Raw genomic sequence first — 15,335 nt, 5'->3', positions numbered from 1 at the left:
TACGTCAGTTATGAAAAAAGAAGGGGACAGCTGAAGCAAGAGGCATGCGACCCGTTAGTTCCAGAAGGACCCCGGCTGCTCCCTATACTGTATGTCCGCAAATTTTCAAAATTTTCCTTGTGGGGCGCACCACTTTTGAGGCTTGTGGGGCGCACTTCGGACATGCTTGGTTCCCAAAACATACCAAAAAAGGAAATTTTCCGCAAAACATTGCGTGCTACTGGATTCTAGCTATGTACGCCCACGGTTCTGCTTCTTGCGAGGCCGTACGGTGAACTGCGATGCAATAATATCGCGCACTGTCACCATACCAGCTGTTTCCCATCTACAGAGAAAGATAAATATATGTTTTACAGCATTTTGTAGAATAAAAACTTGCCGTTCAAAAGCCCACGGTTTCAGAGCGTGATATCGGCCATCTGAGACGCTCCGCGTGGATGTTCCGAGATTGTAGATGAGTTCTTTGATACTGGCAAGTGTTCATAAATGCCCTGAGCTCCTCCCAGTGGTCTGCGGAATGCTGAAGTGTCAGGTGCTTAACTCCGAGGATACTCTCAGATGCTGGTCCTTGATTACTGATTGTCAGAGCAACTTTTTTCAGCTCGTCTAGGATGTTTTGCCAGGTCATAGCACCACCTGTACCTGTAGTGTTGAAGCTTAAAAGTGTCAGATTAGACACAAGCCTTGATGCAAAAATGACTCTAAACTAGAGAGAGTGAAGCATCAAGTCAGAGACACTGCCTACCCTGCTAATCCCTTCCACCATGAAGCATCAAGCTGGAGTATTTTGGTATGTTTTATTCCGCAATTTTGACTTCCAAATGTGGTAATTCACAAAACATATCCTATTTTGGCCCTTCCTCATGTCTCACTTAAAAATAGATTGCTCCTGCCTTCCCACATCATTCCCACACCCCGCATTTTTGCACCTACTGTGGGAATTACCCCACAACACCAAAAACATCGCCCATTTTGGGAATCTCCACAATATCAATTATTCCCACACCCTTCCCACCTCATTACAGCTTCACCACTACACTACAATAGATCCCCTCTTGTATCTAAGTAGTAGTTTGGTATATATGTGTATAATATTATATAATAAACCACTTTTTTTATTTATTTGTGTGATAGGTTCCCCTCTAGAGTCCTTTCAAAATGATGTAGGATATAAAACATTTTCGCACTTTTGCTCCTTTGATAGGGAAGTGTTCTAGGGCATTCAGAACATGTCTAGGAGTGTATATGAAGAGATTCCCCTACCTTTTTGAGCCCCTGAAGCGCCCTACATCAATAGATATTGCATATGTGCAGGAAAACACACAATATGGTCCCATTTGTTTATTTCTAGGTGGGTAAACTTGGAAACATGATCCCCAGCATCTATTTAACAATAGGAAAAATGTATCAGGAGATCAGGACCATAGGACAAGACCTTATTGCATAGTGTACTCCCCCTCTCCTAGTGGTTTTCCCCTTGTGAAAATTTTTCTTGCAGGACCAGATCTCAAGGAGGGTAGGGGGACTATTTCTATGTATATCCTCAGTAGATACATCATATAACTAGCCCATGACACCTACAGGATCCTTCTACAGGAACAAAAACTTGACAATTCACATTTTTCACAAGTTTCATGTTTCTGACTATTCTATTCTTGCATAAATTCTCCAATCTGTTCATATATCATTAGTATAGGATATATAATTGCTTTTGATACCAGGATCAGCTCAAAATATGCCATGGTTCTGAGATAGTGTATATACTTGCTATGTATACTGATAAGGAGCCCATACCTTCATATCATCATCATTTAATGATCAGACCCCTGGACTACATTTTACATATATTCAGTATTGTAGACCCAAAGCCACAGCAAGATCCACCCAGAATTGAGAGCTAGGCAAGTGAAATAGATAAGAAATTGAGTGTGGGAAAATTCAAATGCCCAAAACATCGAAAATGGTCAGTAAGTGTATACATGGCTATATGCTACCAATTCAAACATTTCTATACCACATCCCTCCCAGCCGATGCTGTTGTATAGATATATCCTAACTGGACTATAACCCAAAAAGTCCGATACATCTTCTGGTATTGTCATCCACTATCCAACTAGATGTATCCCATGTGAGAATCCTCCTACGCTTACAAATTGTCGTTCTACGGGGGTTGAATGCCCTAGATGGACATTTGCCAGCTCACCCCCCATTTGCGTCCAGTGATCGCCAGCCGGCCCCTTCTCCCTTCTTCTTCCAGGTGGACATGATCTCAACAGGTGATCTTCTTAGACTTGTGCCTGTGCGCTTATCTCCGTGTCGGGGCACCTAGGCACTCGCGACTCCATACTACTACCATCAAACAGATGAGGCTCAAAAGTGATCTGTTGACTTCCGAAGTTCCGTTAAGTGTATGACAGTGTAAGCACCCTTATTTATGGTTTGATACTGACTTCAATGAGCATCCTGTAGACGTACAACACCATTTTTTTGATGTCCACCCACCAGAATGTTCTCGCGGACGTGAGTGGTGCATGCAGGAGCCAAATTCCTTTATCATGATGCAGCGAGTTTGTACATCAAAAGCACAAGTTCACACCTACAGGTGAGTAGTGTAGTCATAATACTTCGCGTGGAATAACACTCATTGTTATCATTTTGGCTCTGTGATAGGATCGGCTTCCTTGTTCGTTTTGATCAACTCGAGCCTATGTTTCAGTCTTGGTTCACGCTCATGGGCACTCTCGGCGGTGCACGCAAACCTCACGAGTCACAATATGAAAACCACAATTATTCAGTGTGTGTGAGTTCACTAAGTTGTCATCTCATGTTTGTCTACAGCGCAATTTTTCCTCACAGGTGGACATATAAATCACCACGACAAACCACTCTGTTATTTTTTCGGCTGCCTTCGGAACAATTCAGATGGCCCTTGAGCAACTTGCATGCTCATCCACAATTTCCTTGCAGTTGGTGCTCTCGTGGATCGTGTCTACATACACCAGAGGCGACAATTGAAACAGAAGGTGTATAGATAAGTAGTAGTGATTTGCTATTTCTCTACCCGAGCTAGATAATCCCACTTGCCCGTGCTTGTTCTCTACTATCAGAATGGGTTTGCACATCATCTAAATGTTATTTATTGGTGCCGGTGACTGTTAGCTTGAGACGACGCACATTTTCAAGGGCGAAGTAAGTCAGTAACACAATGACTTAAGGGCTATGTACATGATAATACAGTACATCAAGTTTATAGAAATCAATGAATTTTGCATAATGGCGCATAGGCTCTCATCCACGACATCCAAGTCAGAGAGTTGTGACGAGCTTGCAGTATCAATCATTTGTGATCATAACCCTAAAGCATTTTTGAATGAACTTTTGTGGGACTTTTATAGGACCGAAACTACTGCACCAAACACGGCACTTTGAAGCTTTGATTCATTGAAAGCATGTTCAACTTGGCCTAGGGAAACCTCACTAGTCTTTTTCTCCACACCATTAATTTGTTTTGCTTGCCCACTCTTAAACTTTGATGGTAGTGCACTTTTCTTTTATAATTAACGGCATCCCGGTCTAAAAACTCGAATTCTAGGCTGAACATCGACTGCTCATGCATCATAGGCCGTCGCTGACTACCATCCACTGGCAACCACACAATCCTTTCCAGTTTCCAACATCTTGATGTGCCAGTGCTCGTTGCTGGAATCCTGTTTTTCACCTCCACCCTCTCTCCCTCGGCCTGGCCTTCTCCAAACCTTCCTCCCCGAACCAACCTAGCTGCTACTAGTACCTCCCTCCTACAAGCGCCACCTCTCACCACATGCTGCTGCAGAGTCTCAGGTACTATGGCATAAGTCCAACTATTTGTGCCACGTCTTCAGTGTTCGAATGCCAAACCGAACGCGAACTGAACGCCCTGAACGCGTTCGAACACATCCAGTCCAACATTCACTAAAATCGCTGAACCGAACGTGACGTCCAGTTCAGCGTTCACCGATTTTGCTGGTGAACCGGACTGAACCGGACTTTTCCATCACTACTCGGAGTCAGTCGGACAGACCACACCCAGCAGCCTTTCATGTTTTTCTCCACCCATGTATGTTACCCTTTCTCACCTTTCCTCGCTCACTCTCACTCTTGACCACCTTCGCTGACCTTTCCTCGTGCTATATCCCTGTGCCACCTGCCGCTGCTTCATACCATCTATCACGACATTCGTTTGTCGCCCACTATCTATCACGCTGCATCCGCCTTACAACCACAGGCCTTCCTATACCCACCCAACAGCCACTTGCCTTCTTCCATGCCGGGCCATCACCTCCTCCGCCTTCCCGCAGCTAAATGGGAGGGAATGCAGTGCCGAAACCAAGCCATATCAAATAGTAGTATTTAATGACTAGTATACACACATCTGTGCCTGTAGTACTGATTGGAATCATATTCAACATGTATTCATAATACTACTATGAAGGTCCCCTTTTCTTTGGTGGTCCCAGAACAGATGCTCGAGCTCGCTGTGCGTGACAGCGAGCTCGAAGGTTCGGGCGATGGCCGTGTGCCGGCAGCATTCAAATGCATGTCACCAATACTGGTAGGCTGACTACCTTTTTTTCCATGCGGCTTCGAAACACTAACACCTAAGGCACGTCGCCGAGATCTAGATGCCCACTCCGGCGAGATATCCCTAGATAGTCATTGTCCTACAGTGGTTGAATGATGTATTACTATACAGAACAGATGTATCCTGTACAGTGGATAACTACAATATAGGATGTATCGGACTTTTAGGATCATGAGCCATAAGGATGTATCCTTCTACCTGTATCCTGTGTCCCTCCACCAACAGTCTACCATCAGGGAAGTATGTACTATAGGTTCCTTAGGTAGTCTACTATATATCCTACACATTTTTAATAAAATCTTCGACCTATGTGATATACAAATGTGACTTTGTGTGAAAAGATGTCAATTGTGACATTTCACACATATGTTATTTTGCTTGTCAATCAGTCAATCCTGGATGGATCATTCTAAAACTTTAGGGCTGTTATAAGGGGTATATAGGTGAGGTATCCCAGGTGTCCGATCACTGATGACACTCTGTATTACTATATGAGCTTCTTATCAGTAGAAAGACCCCCTTTACCTCAGATCCCAAGTTTATGCCATAGATCTTACTGATCCTTAGCATAATAAACATATATACATTGGAAAATGATTGTCTCTGAGCAGCTTAGATGATTTGTGTAAGAGTAGGATGGTAAACCACATCAGAAATGTCATAATTGTAATGTGTCAAGTTGTTGTTCCTATAGAAGGATCCTGTAGGTGTCATGGGCTAGTTATATGATGTATCTACTGAGGATATACATAGAAATAGTCCCCCTACCCTCTTTGAGATCTGGTCCTACAAGAAAAATTTTCACAAGGGGAAAACCACTCGGAGAGGGGGAGTACACTATGCAATAAGGTCTTGTCCTATGGTCCTGATCTCCTGATACATTTTTCCTATTGTTAAATAGATGCTGGGGATCATGTTTCCAAGTTTACCCACCTAGAAATAAACAAATGGGACCATATTGTGTGTTTTCCTGCACATATGCAATATCTATTGATGTAGGGCGCTTCAGGGGCTCAAAAAGGTAGGGGAATCTCTTCATATACACTCCTAGACATGTTCTGAATGCCCTAGAACACTTCCCTATCAAAGGAGCAAAAGTGCGAAAATGTTTTATATCCTACATCATTTTGAAAGGACTCTAGAGGGGAACCTATCACACAAATAAATAAAAAAAGTGGTTTATTATATAATATTATACACATATATACCAAACTACTACTTAGATACAAGAGGGGATCTATTGTAGTGTAGTGGTGAAGCTGTAATGAGGTGGGAAGGGTGTGGGAATAATTGATATTGTGGAGATTCCCAAAATGGGCGATGTTTTTGGTGTTGTGGGGTAATTCCCACAGTAGGTGCAAAAATGCGGGGTGTGGGAATAATCAATAGGTCCTGGAGAAGCCAGGAATTTAGAAGCTGTAGAAGAAGTATGGAAGCATATACTAGAAAAGGTAGTAGCCAGTGAATCCTTGGTGGATCCCAGCTCAAACATATTATGCATCGTGAGAAACCTTGAAGCATCAACCTACACATGTCAGAGAACTAGACATTTTTTGCATCAAGGCCTGTGTCTAATTGTACACTTTTATGCTTCAATCTGACAGTATAGCCTGTCGTGTCCGGTTCAAGTGACACGACGATCCAGGTGTGGGAGATGGCAACTGGCGAGGCAGTGGGTGCCCCTTTCCGAGGGCACACTGATTCTGTTTTTTCTGTTGCAATCTCGCCCGATGGCAAACACATAGTGTCTGGGTCATCCGACAACACCATCCGGGTATGGGATATAGAATTTCTCAACCGGAACCACCCTTCCACACCTGCAATGTGTTTTTCACCTAACTCAACCCACGCTCTTCATTCCGCCTCCTCCTTTCTCGAAGAAACACTATCCCCTTATGGTCCGAACGAGGAGGGATGGGTTGTAGGTCCCGAAGGACGGCTTCTTCTCTGGATTCCACTCAATTTCCATCCGGTGATGTATGCCCCAGGCAACACGCTGGTGATACCCAACAACGCCTTGCAGTTGGACTTAAGTTGCCTTGCACACGGCACGTCTTGGCATGAGTGTCGGACACAGGACGTAGCGTCATCTTCGTGATAAAGATCTGTCAGTCACTCCATGGGCATGTGCTTTGTTAATTGACTGATGTTCGTGATTCTACACAGATTTCGTACAACACATGTTTGCCTTGTTGTGGTACCGTTCGTTACGACGTTGTTCTGCTTCATTTGCTACTTACTCCACGACCATGTACTGTAGAACGCTCGCAAAGTCCGAATTGATTACACTTCCATACTCTTCTCCCCATGGTCACTATATCTCTAGGCTCGCTCTCCCGTTTAGTATCTCCTAGATCAACGATAAAATTACAAATTGACTTGAAATTTAACAATGTCTCTCGAGGATGGTCATTTTGTAATCAGTATCATTCTCACCATTTCTACCCTCGTCTGAACAAATTGCTCACCAACTTCTTTAACGCACTCCCAACAGTCATAGATGTCACCTATACGACGCTGGATAGATATTACTCTCGAGTAGCTTAGGGCAAGTGCGGCCGTCTGCTGGTCCGCAATCAGCCTCTCCCATGATTATTGTTGAACAACTCGCTCACGATGTGCGCACACCTCAAGCAGGGTGGGAGGGAGAGCTAGACGGTGGGGGTCGGGGAGGAAGTGAAGCGCACAGGAGACTGTTTCTGAGCAGAAGGCGACGACAAAAATGTGTCAAGTAGGATGGTGTACTTTGGGCGTCGACCAGCGCTTAGATTTCATTCCTGTAAGAAAATAGTGGTTGTAATAAGATACGTTAAGACAGAGTGCAGAGCTGCGAGATGAGACCAATCACCGTCACACATATCTTTGAAACACACAGGCTCTCCGTCATGATGTTTAGTCATGCCCACTTCAAAGGTTAGTGGTGTAGCAACGTGTCATGACCAAGTGAGCTTTCGATCCCGATAACGGGGGCAGTGGCATAGCAGGGTAGCTGACGTATTCGATTGGTGTGAGGGCACGCTACGACAGATCTACATCACGTCTAGACAGTAAAAACTTTGGGAAGGGAAATTGCGACGGGATTGGCTCGTCCTCGTACCTATAATGTGAATGATACTTATCCCTGCAAGCATAGCATTAGCCCCCGTACACTACAACTAGAAGCAGCAGTGAAAGACGACCTACTTACATCAGTGGTATGTGGTCCTGCTGCAAAACAACATGGGTTACACGGAGGAGGTAAGCCATTCACTAGGGCATGCGTTCCCAGAATTCTCGAGTCCATCCTCAATCGGCTGAGAATGTTGCCTGTGGATGGAAAGGTGAGGTAAACGAGCTATTGTTGGCAGATGGTGAACTGCGGGCCTGCGAGGCAGGACATCAGTAAACCGGTGAGACTTAGATATTACTTGATATTGTCAGATTTTGTAAGCCCAATGCTTCTTACCTGTATATTACGATACAAAGTAATATAAAGCAATCTAAAGCAATGTAATCGCCCCAATTCAGGATCAGTTCGGACCCATATATTGCTTTACATCACTTTACATTACTTTATATTACTTTGTATCACAATATACAGGTAAGAACCACCTCGGCTGGGAATATCTGAGTCTCACCAGTTTACTGATGGAATAGCCCGCATTTCTAGATGTGCTACAGATGGAAGGGATCAGTAATTTGGTCCTGATTAGAAGCTAGAGACAGCAGCGTCAGAATCAAATAATCAGGCCAAACACAAACGCACCTTCACGAAGCGGTCAAACAGGACTTGACAATCATCAGTAAATTCGCACAATTCTTGTGCTCGCTTGTTTCAAAAATTGAGACTTAATTTCACTTGTTCACTTGTGCCAAGTTACCAAGGAGGCGGATGTTGCACAAAAGCCGAAAAGTATTATAAAAGCACAAGTCGAACACACAAACATGAAAAGTAACTGATGAACGACAAAGTCGGCAAGTATAAAATTGTGTAGTCAATGATACCGTGCTACGAAGTAGTAGGCTGCGCAGCGGTCATGATGCTATCTCGAAGGCGTGGTGATCGGCGTATTTGTTAACGTAGAACGAGCGGAAAGCATCATAGGAGTGATAATACTTGAGGGAATTGGGAATGAAATCAGAACCATAGACAGGGATTAGATGTGCTGCGCGGTAGACTGTGTCAATATAAATCACGGCGAGGTTTGGGGAGTCGTCGTCATGAACACTGGGACGCACTATCCACATGCCAGTGTCCTCGTCAGCGCAGTCGCCGACCTTGTCAAACCACTGAACGAGAGCGCAGGGATATAATTCCCAGTCATGTTTGAATGAAAAGAAGGACTTGATTCTTGCAACTTCAAGTCCTCGCATCCCTTCAGCGCCTGGATCGGTGTTAATGAATACACAGTCGTTATGGGCGTAGACATTCCGCCAGAGTGGACACGCGCGAATCTGTTCACGTCGCATGCCGCCAACACCGCTCGGATCACTGGGGGCATAGAACGTTGCAGCAGCAGAATTGAAGACGTGGAGTTTGCCCTCATGTCGAGGGCAGCTAGCGGCAGGTACATCTTCGGGGTCTTGGGGATCATTAGGCAAGAGTTGAGAGAATAAGAAGTATCGGATGAGGCATTGGAGGTGTGGTACATCAACCTCCACTGCTAATTCTGCTACCGTCCGTGCCCGTTTACGTTCTGTGAAAATCGTGGTGAGTATTGAGAACAATTATATCGCAATATCACTCACGGGGGGTCTTTGCAAGCTGCACATCAGCAAGTACAGTCGGACCATCAACAGCTTCACCGTCGTCAATGCCGTCTTCTGTTGGCAGTACAACAGGAGGAGCACCTGCCAGCGCCGGTGGTTGATCTTCATGCCCTACAACTGTAAATAAGTATGCGAGAAGACAAGTAGATATGGAAGCACTTACCAAGAGCGGCCACAGCTCGTGATAACACTGAGCCAACGAGCATCCCTCGTGTCGCGAAGTCTACACGAGACGCTGCGAGCTTGTCGAGGCGTTGGTTGGTCAAAAGCATTTGACCGAGGGCGTTGTTCCTGCTGGACCACCGCCAGGGATTTTTCACAGCTTTGATATGCTTGGATTCCGTGATCGACGAACATAATCCGTTCGGGGCGCCATAGAGTCGGATCATGTCTGCATAATGGCACATTGAGTGCTGGCGAGGGAGCGAGAAGTGAGGGACTGTGCCCGTGGTTTCGAATATCTGGCAGTAGTGGTGAAACCGAACCAACGAATCTTGAATTTGAAGCATGGTACCTTCAGTGACGACGTTGCGCCGAACGAGATAGCAAAATTCTAATAGTGCGCGAAATGCACGCACCATATCTCGAGGTACGTGGCCTTCGATAGCCGGAAGGAATACCTTCATGAGTGATTTTGAGTCGTCACCCGTCCACTGTTTGAAGTCGCGGCCTTCAGGGAATCGCTGGAGGCCAGCAAACGATGCTACAGCAGCAATTCTGACTTTTCATTAGACAATATCATTAAATTAATTAGATGTCACGTACCTGCGATCTATGTCGCTCATGATCTCGTCTCCTCGTTTGGTCCTGTGTGTGATTCTAAGGTACTTTACTACCCAGTCCACGAGATGGTCCTTGAAAGCGCCTTTGATCAGTTGGTGGAGGAGATCAAAGGACAGCAATTTATAAATATCGGCCCGGGGGAAGTCGTTTGTGAATGGCTGCATAAAATAGATTAGTATGTAATTAGAGAGCAGGTGGTTCCACTCACGACGACAACGCTAATGATACCATACTCGTGCCATAACGTGTCTGAATGGACGTTCTCGTGTATCATGAGGTCGGTGTGTTCCCGACAGCGATGCATACCGCCGCCATCAAGGTTTGTTCGAATCGTGAGACATCTACAATAATAGTCAGTAAAAGTTGATAGTGAGTGCGGGTGATTGCAAGTTCAAATACTCACTTCGGGCACCAATTTTTGACGGTGCAGGATAGCACCAGTTGCTCCTCGTAGTCTGCTATGTAGGGTCCCAGACCGTATATGGCGCGTCGAAAATGACCGTCTGGACAGCGCACGACCTCGTAATCGGTCATCGCAGGCTTGAGACTGGCGAGAATTAGGGAGAGCGAGCGGTGGAACAACTGGCGATGAAAGGTACGAAAGTGTCGTCATGAGTATATTTCCTATTAGCTGTAGAATAGATTAGATGAAGAAGCAATGAGAATTCAAATGATGACACTTACTTTTGGGTATAGAGAGGAAGCCAATGATAACGAGAGCATCGCGGTGTGCGCGCCGCACATTGTTATGTACATTACCGATTGATGCATACAATGGATAGTACGCGTTGTTGCCTGTACCCACAGAGACGGTGGTCTTGTCGCTACCGAGAACGATGGGAACGAACATCGAGCCATGCGTGTTGTGATCGTTCGATATGTCGTCCTGACAAGACGTTAGTTAAGCCCAAGATATAACAACAGATCAAATACTCACAGCCTGCTGCCATGCCCAGTCTCCAGACATGAAATCTTTCCATCGGCGCGTGTTATCCGACGTGTCGTACTCTCGAAACGGCGCATAGTCAATCTCACCCTTGTAGGTAGGGTTTGCTAGCATATTATGCGCCATTGAGCGGGGGTCCCTATACCAAACTTCGTACTCTCTGTCCATCCATGGTGGGACATTGTCCTCAGGGCGTTCCCCCGCGTATTGAACTGAGAGACATTGCCAGGGGACATCGCCAAGTTCTGTGGCATCAATGACCTTGTGCAGATCCTTGTGATCTGCGAACGGAGGGGAGTCGTCGTGTTTTGCCAGCGTCACGGCCATTAAATCGAACAGGAAATCCGAAGCCGCATGAGACATATGACACTGCTTGAACATGAATTCCGTCGTCGCAAATTCTATGTCGTTGCGATACGGGCTCCAATCGTGAGGAGACTTTGGTGGTGGAAGAGTTGGTGGCACGCCGGGTGGCAGAAACACACCGTCGGCTGTGCATGGTCGTCCTGAGATCATACTTAAGTTGGAAGGAACAAAACAACAGACTGGAACGTACCATTGAGGAGCGAGTGGTACGTGCGATAGTATCGCCCACTTGCATCTGTGAACTCTGCCTCTGGGGGGTTTGGATCCTCGTCACCAGCCATTGGAACAGGCTGTGGCGGCGGTGAGAGAGGTGGCGGCGAGAAGTCTGGAGGTGGCGGCGAGAAGTCTGGAGGTGGTGGTGAGAAGTCTGGTGGGGGAGGCGAGAAGTCTGGTGGGGGAGGTGAAACGTTAGGAGGTGGAGATGGTAACTGGTGCGGTAGGGGAAGATCCTCATGGGGCGGTCCTAAAGCAGGCGCAACATTGTGATTTGGGCGGACTGCACCCATATGTTGAGTGCGGCCTGAACGGTTTTGAAACCAGCGTGTACAGCCGGCAAATTGACATTCAAGCTGAAAGATGTTGTGAGTAGGGCGGATACTAGGCATAGTATTGGGTAGTACCGTGAATCCAGGCTGGACTGTTGGGATGTAAGATACCTAAGAATTTCGAAGGCCAACAAATTAAATATTTGGCGCCCACCACTAAGATTAAATCTAGACTCACCTATAATTACATATGCCCAACCAGCGCCGTTGTGAAGGAAATGCGTGCCGCATAAGAAAGGTATGAATAGCCACTGGAATGGAAAGGTTTTGGTGAATATTGATCCCCACATTGGACCGGAAAAGTGTTGGTAAATATTGATACTACTCACTTGGACCGGAAAAGTCTTAGTAAACATTGATGTATCTGCGTTGGAAAAGTTTTAGTAAACATTGATGTATCTGCGTTGGAAAGGTTCTGGTAAATATTGATACTACTCACTGGACCGGAAAAGTCTTGGTAAACATTGATGTCTCTTCGTTGGAAAAGTCTTGGTAAACATTTGATGTCTCTGCGTTGGAAAGGTTTTGGTGAATATTGATCCCCACATTGGACCGGAAAAGCTTTGGTAAATATTGATGATACTCACTGGACCGGAAAAGCGCTGGTGAATATTGGTGTCTCCTCGTTGGAAAAGTGTTGGTAAATATTGATATCACCGCACCAGCAAGGCTTTGGTGAATGCGGGGGGTGGATGATGTTGCGCCGAGAAATTGCCGGTGATATTGATGCCCCAAGACTAGTACATTACATTTACTAGTAGGGTCAATGTATTATTCAGAGTCAGCTTTGGCTACAAATTTTGAAGACATGACAAAACTCACCTTTGTCTCGTACTCGTAACCCACCGCCTTTGACTTTCTTCAGCCTCCCAAGCCCTTCATCAGCATAATGTCCCAGTCTACCACAGTTCCAAACCGTATGGCGACTCGTGCTAAAAATGCTACTCAACATCCCGGACACATTGTGACTGCGGGTCGTGTAAAAAGACGTACCGTTGCTCAGAAAGCTGCTGATGACCAGCGTGAAAAAGAGGAAATGGAGGCAAGTGAAGCCGCTGTTCAGGAAGGTTATCAGCGTATTGCTACTTTGCAGGCAGATGAAGATGCTGCACGTGTTGATGCACCTAAGCCCAAGCGTCCCCGCGCTGTCTTCTTACTTGAGGGTCTTATGTGAAATCAGTGTAAAATGTAGTGACAATCACAACTACACTTAGATAAGACTAGAAGTTGCCAGCTCCTCAAGTTCATGGTCAACGGATTTTCTACTTCTCGGTTGATAACGTGTTGTTTGTGGGTGGTCAAAGAGTAAACAAGTTACCTTTTTGTCTGAAGAAACTATATGGACTGATTTCTGTGATTTTGTTGTGTATGAAAAATGATAGGTATGTTTCACCCTAATAGGTCATGTCTCAACCTATGAAAGTATGTCTCAACTTTGTCGTGTTCTCCTGTCTCGTATTTCTCTTCCTGTAAAAGAGAGATGTCCTTGATAAATATATGTAGAGCTTGGCTCAGTAGAGTAGTGATGAGTAACTTGGTTATTCTGGATAGCCTCCCTGTGGGCTCTTTAACCTAAAATTACTTTGTTGAAAATGATAGTACTTGCACCCTTACTATGTCTTGCCTTGATCTCACTCTCAGTTAGTGGGATAGGTTTAGAGTATAAGTTTTGTCTTAGTCTTACTTCAAGGCACTTGGTTTGCCTGCACTTTGACCATGTCTTGCCTGAATCTCACTCTCAGATTAGTGAATTAGGTTTAAAGTGGGAAGTTATCAATGTCTTCAAGGCACCAATGGCCTGCACTTATGTGTAAAGTGGGAAGCTATATTTTGCATGGGTGTAAAATGGGCTCCTTTTATACCTTTTTGGAGGCCAGATTACTAAGCATGATTCATCACATGGATTGGTAAGAATGTGCTTACAAATCCTACCATTTGGTGTGCTGAGTCAGCCTTTTTACTAAGTACATTATAAATACACTGTTATCTTACAAAGCATGATGAATCAAAGGTATGAGTCATCTCATGGATTGGTAAGGTGTGCTTACAAACCAAGCCTTTTGGTGAGCTGAGTCATCCTATTTACTAAGAAGATTATAAATACACTGTTATCTTACAAACCATGATAAATCAGTGACAAAACATGATGAGTCAGGCTTGAATCCTTACAAATCACCTCATTTCCCAGTCACATGACCTGATTACAAACATGATCAGTCAGCTAGTGAGAAAGTCTGATGAATAAGCCAAGGAAAATGGAAAGAAAGAGAAGGTTACAGAATAAAATAGAAATTCATAGAAATCCCCGTGTATGATACGAGAAATGAAACACGAGACATGAGACTTCAGAAACAGACTGATGAATCAATGAAAAATGATAGAATCACTTGGTGATATGGTAGGGTAAACCTTCCTTATCTTTTGTATAACACACATGTCATGGTATGGACTGCATACCATGCATGACAGCGCACGAGCTGCAAAAAGGGTGCAAAGGCCACAGAGACCTCAACATTAACCACAGATCTCGGGAAGCCTGGGGCAGGCGCAGAAATCGCTGCTGATAAGGTTGTTGCCACCAAAGGCAAGGCTGGTGGTGGGTGTGGAGGTAGAAAGGTAGCAGCCAGTGCTAATGTGGAACACCCTGCGAGTGGTGAAGAGTTGAACATGCCAGTGCCAGGGGCAACCAGGGGGAAAAAAAAATTCAAGCAGGTAGTGAGGGATGCGATTCAAGCAGTTGTAGACGCTGGTATCAGTATCAATGGATCAACGATAACAAAGGCACGTGATGGAGATAACACGTCTGATATGTGAGTGTCTTACCTTAACAGTCACAATGAAGCTCCTTCTGACTGAAACCGCACTTTTTTTCTTCAATCTTTCAATACTCAATGATGATGCTAAAAGCCCCAAAAAATTTGCACTCGCTGGACGTATCCCAGGTTGGAGGTCAACTATTCCGGCCACCATATCTGGGCCAGCCTCCAAGGCAAATCCATCTACTGGCATGTCTTCCATCCAGCGGTCCAACATATCCAGCTCCGCTCCCCTTTCTAAACTCACAAAGGGGAGCACTATGAGTAGCAACAGCGCACCCCCACTCACACCCATCAGTACTCCTGATGCCGAAGGCCACACAGGGTCTACTTACTCAAGTCTGTTTGCAGATGACGAGTTTGATGACGACGAGCCCTCAACAGCTTTTACGAACCAAGGATTTACGGTGAGTCTAATCCCATTTATATTCTAATTCAATGCAATTTTAACCCCACCACAGGGTATTCAAATTAGTTCCAAGGCCTTTGAGAAGGTGGTGCCTCTGAAT

The 15,335-nt window shown here is 45.2% G+C and overlaps 2 protein-coding genes across 2 annotated transcripts; one reads left to right on the top strand and one right to left on the bottom strand.

Moving 5' to 3' along the window:
- Positions 1-4,465: 4,465 nt before the first annotated feature.
- On the top strand, positions 4,466-6,745 carry DEU56DRAFT_950551 (WD40-repeat-containing domain protein; the record flags this gene model as incomplete). The annotated part of the gene is made up of 2 exons (XM_041359132.1): positions 4,466-4,591; positions 6,231-6,745. 2 exons carry the CDS (start codon positions 4,466-4,468, stop codon positions 6,717-6,719), a joined length of 615 nt encoding a protein of 204 aa, XP_041207299.1. The 3' UTR covers positions 6,720-6,745.
- Positions 6,746-8,635: 1,890 nt separating this feature from the next.
- Positions 8,636-12,070, bottom strand: DEU56DRAFT_913876 (uncharacterized protein; the record flags this gene model as incomplete). The annotated part of the gene is made up of 10 exons (XM_041357570.1): positions 8,636-9,297; positions 9,350-9,481; positions 9,534-10,087; positions 10,136-10,311; positions 10,362-10,494; positions 10,557-10,700; positions 10,753-10,777; positions 10,838-11,039; positions 11,091-11,605; positions 11,656-12,070. The coding sequence occupies 10 exons, from the start codon at positions 12,068-12,070 to the stop codon at positions 8,636-8,638; spliced, it is 2,958 nt and encodes a 985-aa protein (XP_041207298.1).
- Between the last annotated feature and the right edge of the window lie 3,265 nt (positions 12,071-15,335).

Source organism: Suillus clintonianus, assembly GCF_016758775.1.
Source record: "Suillus clintonianus strain FC179 chromosome Unknown DEU56scaffold_47, whole genome shotgun sequence".
Taxonomy (NCBI): domain Eukaryota; kingdom Fungi; phylum Basidiomycota; class Agaricomycetes; order Boletales; family Suillaceae; genus Suillus; species Suillus clintonianus.
This window is presented reverse-complemented; position numbering and strand designations above follow the sequence as displayed.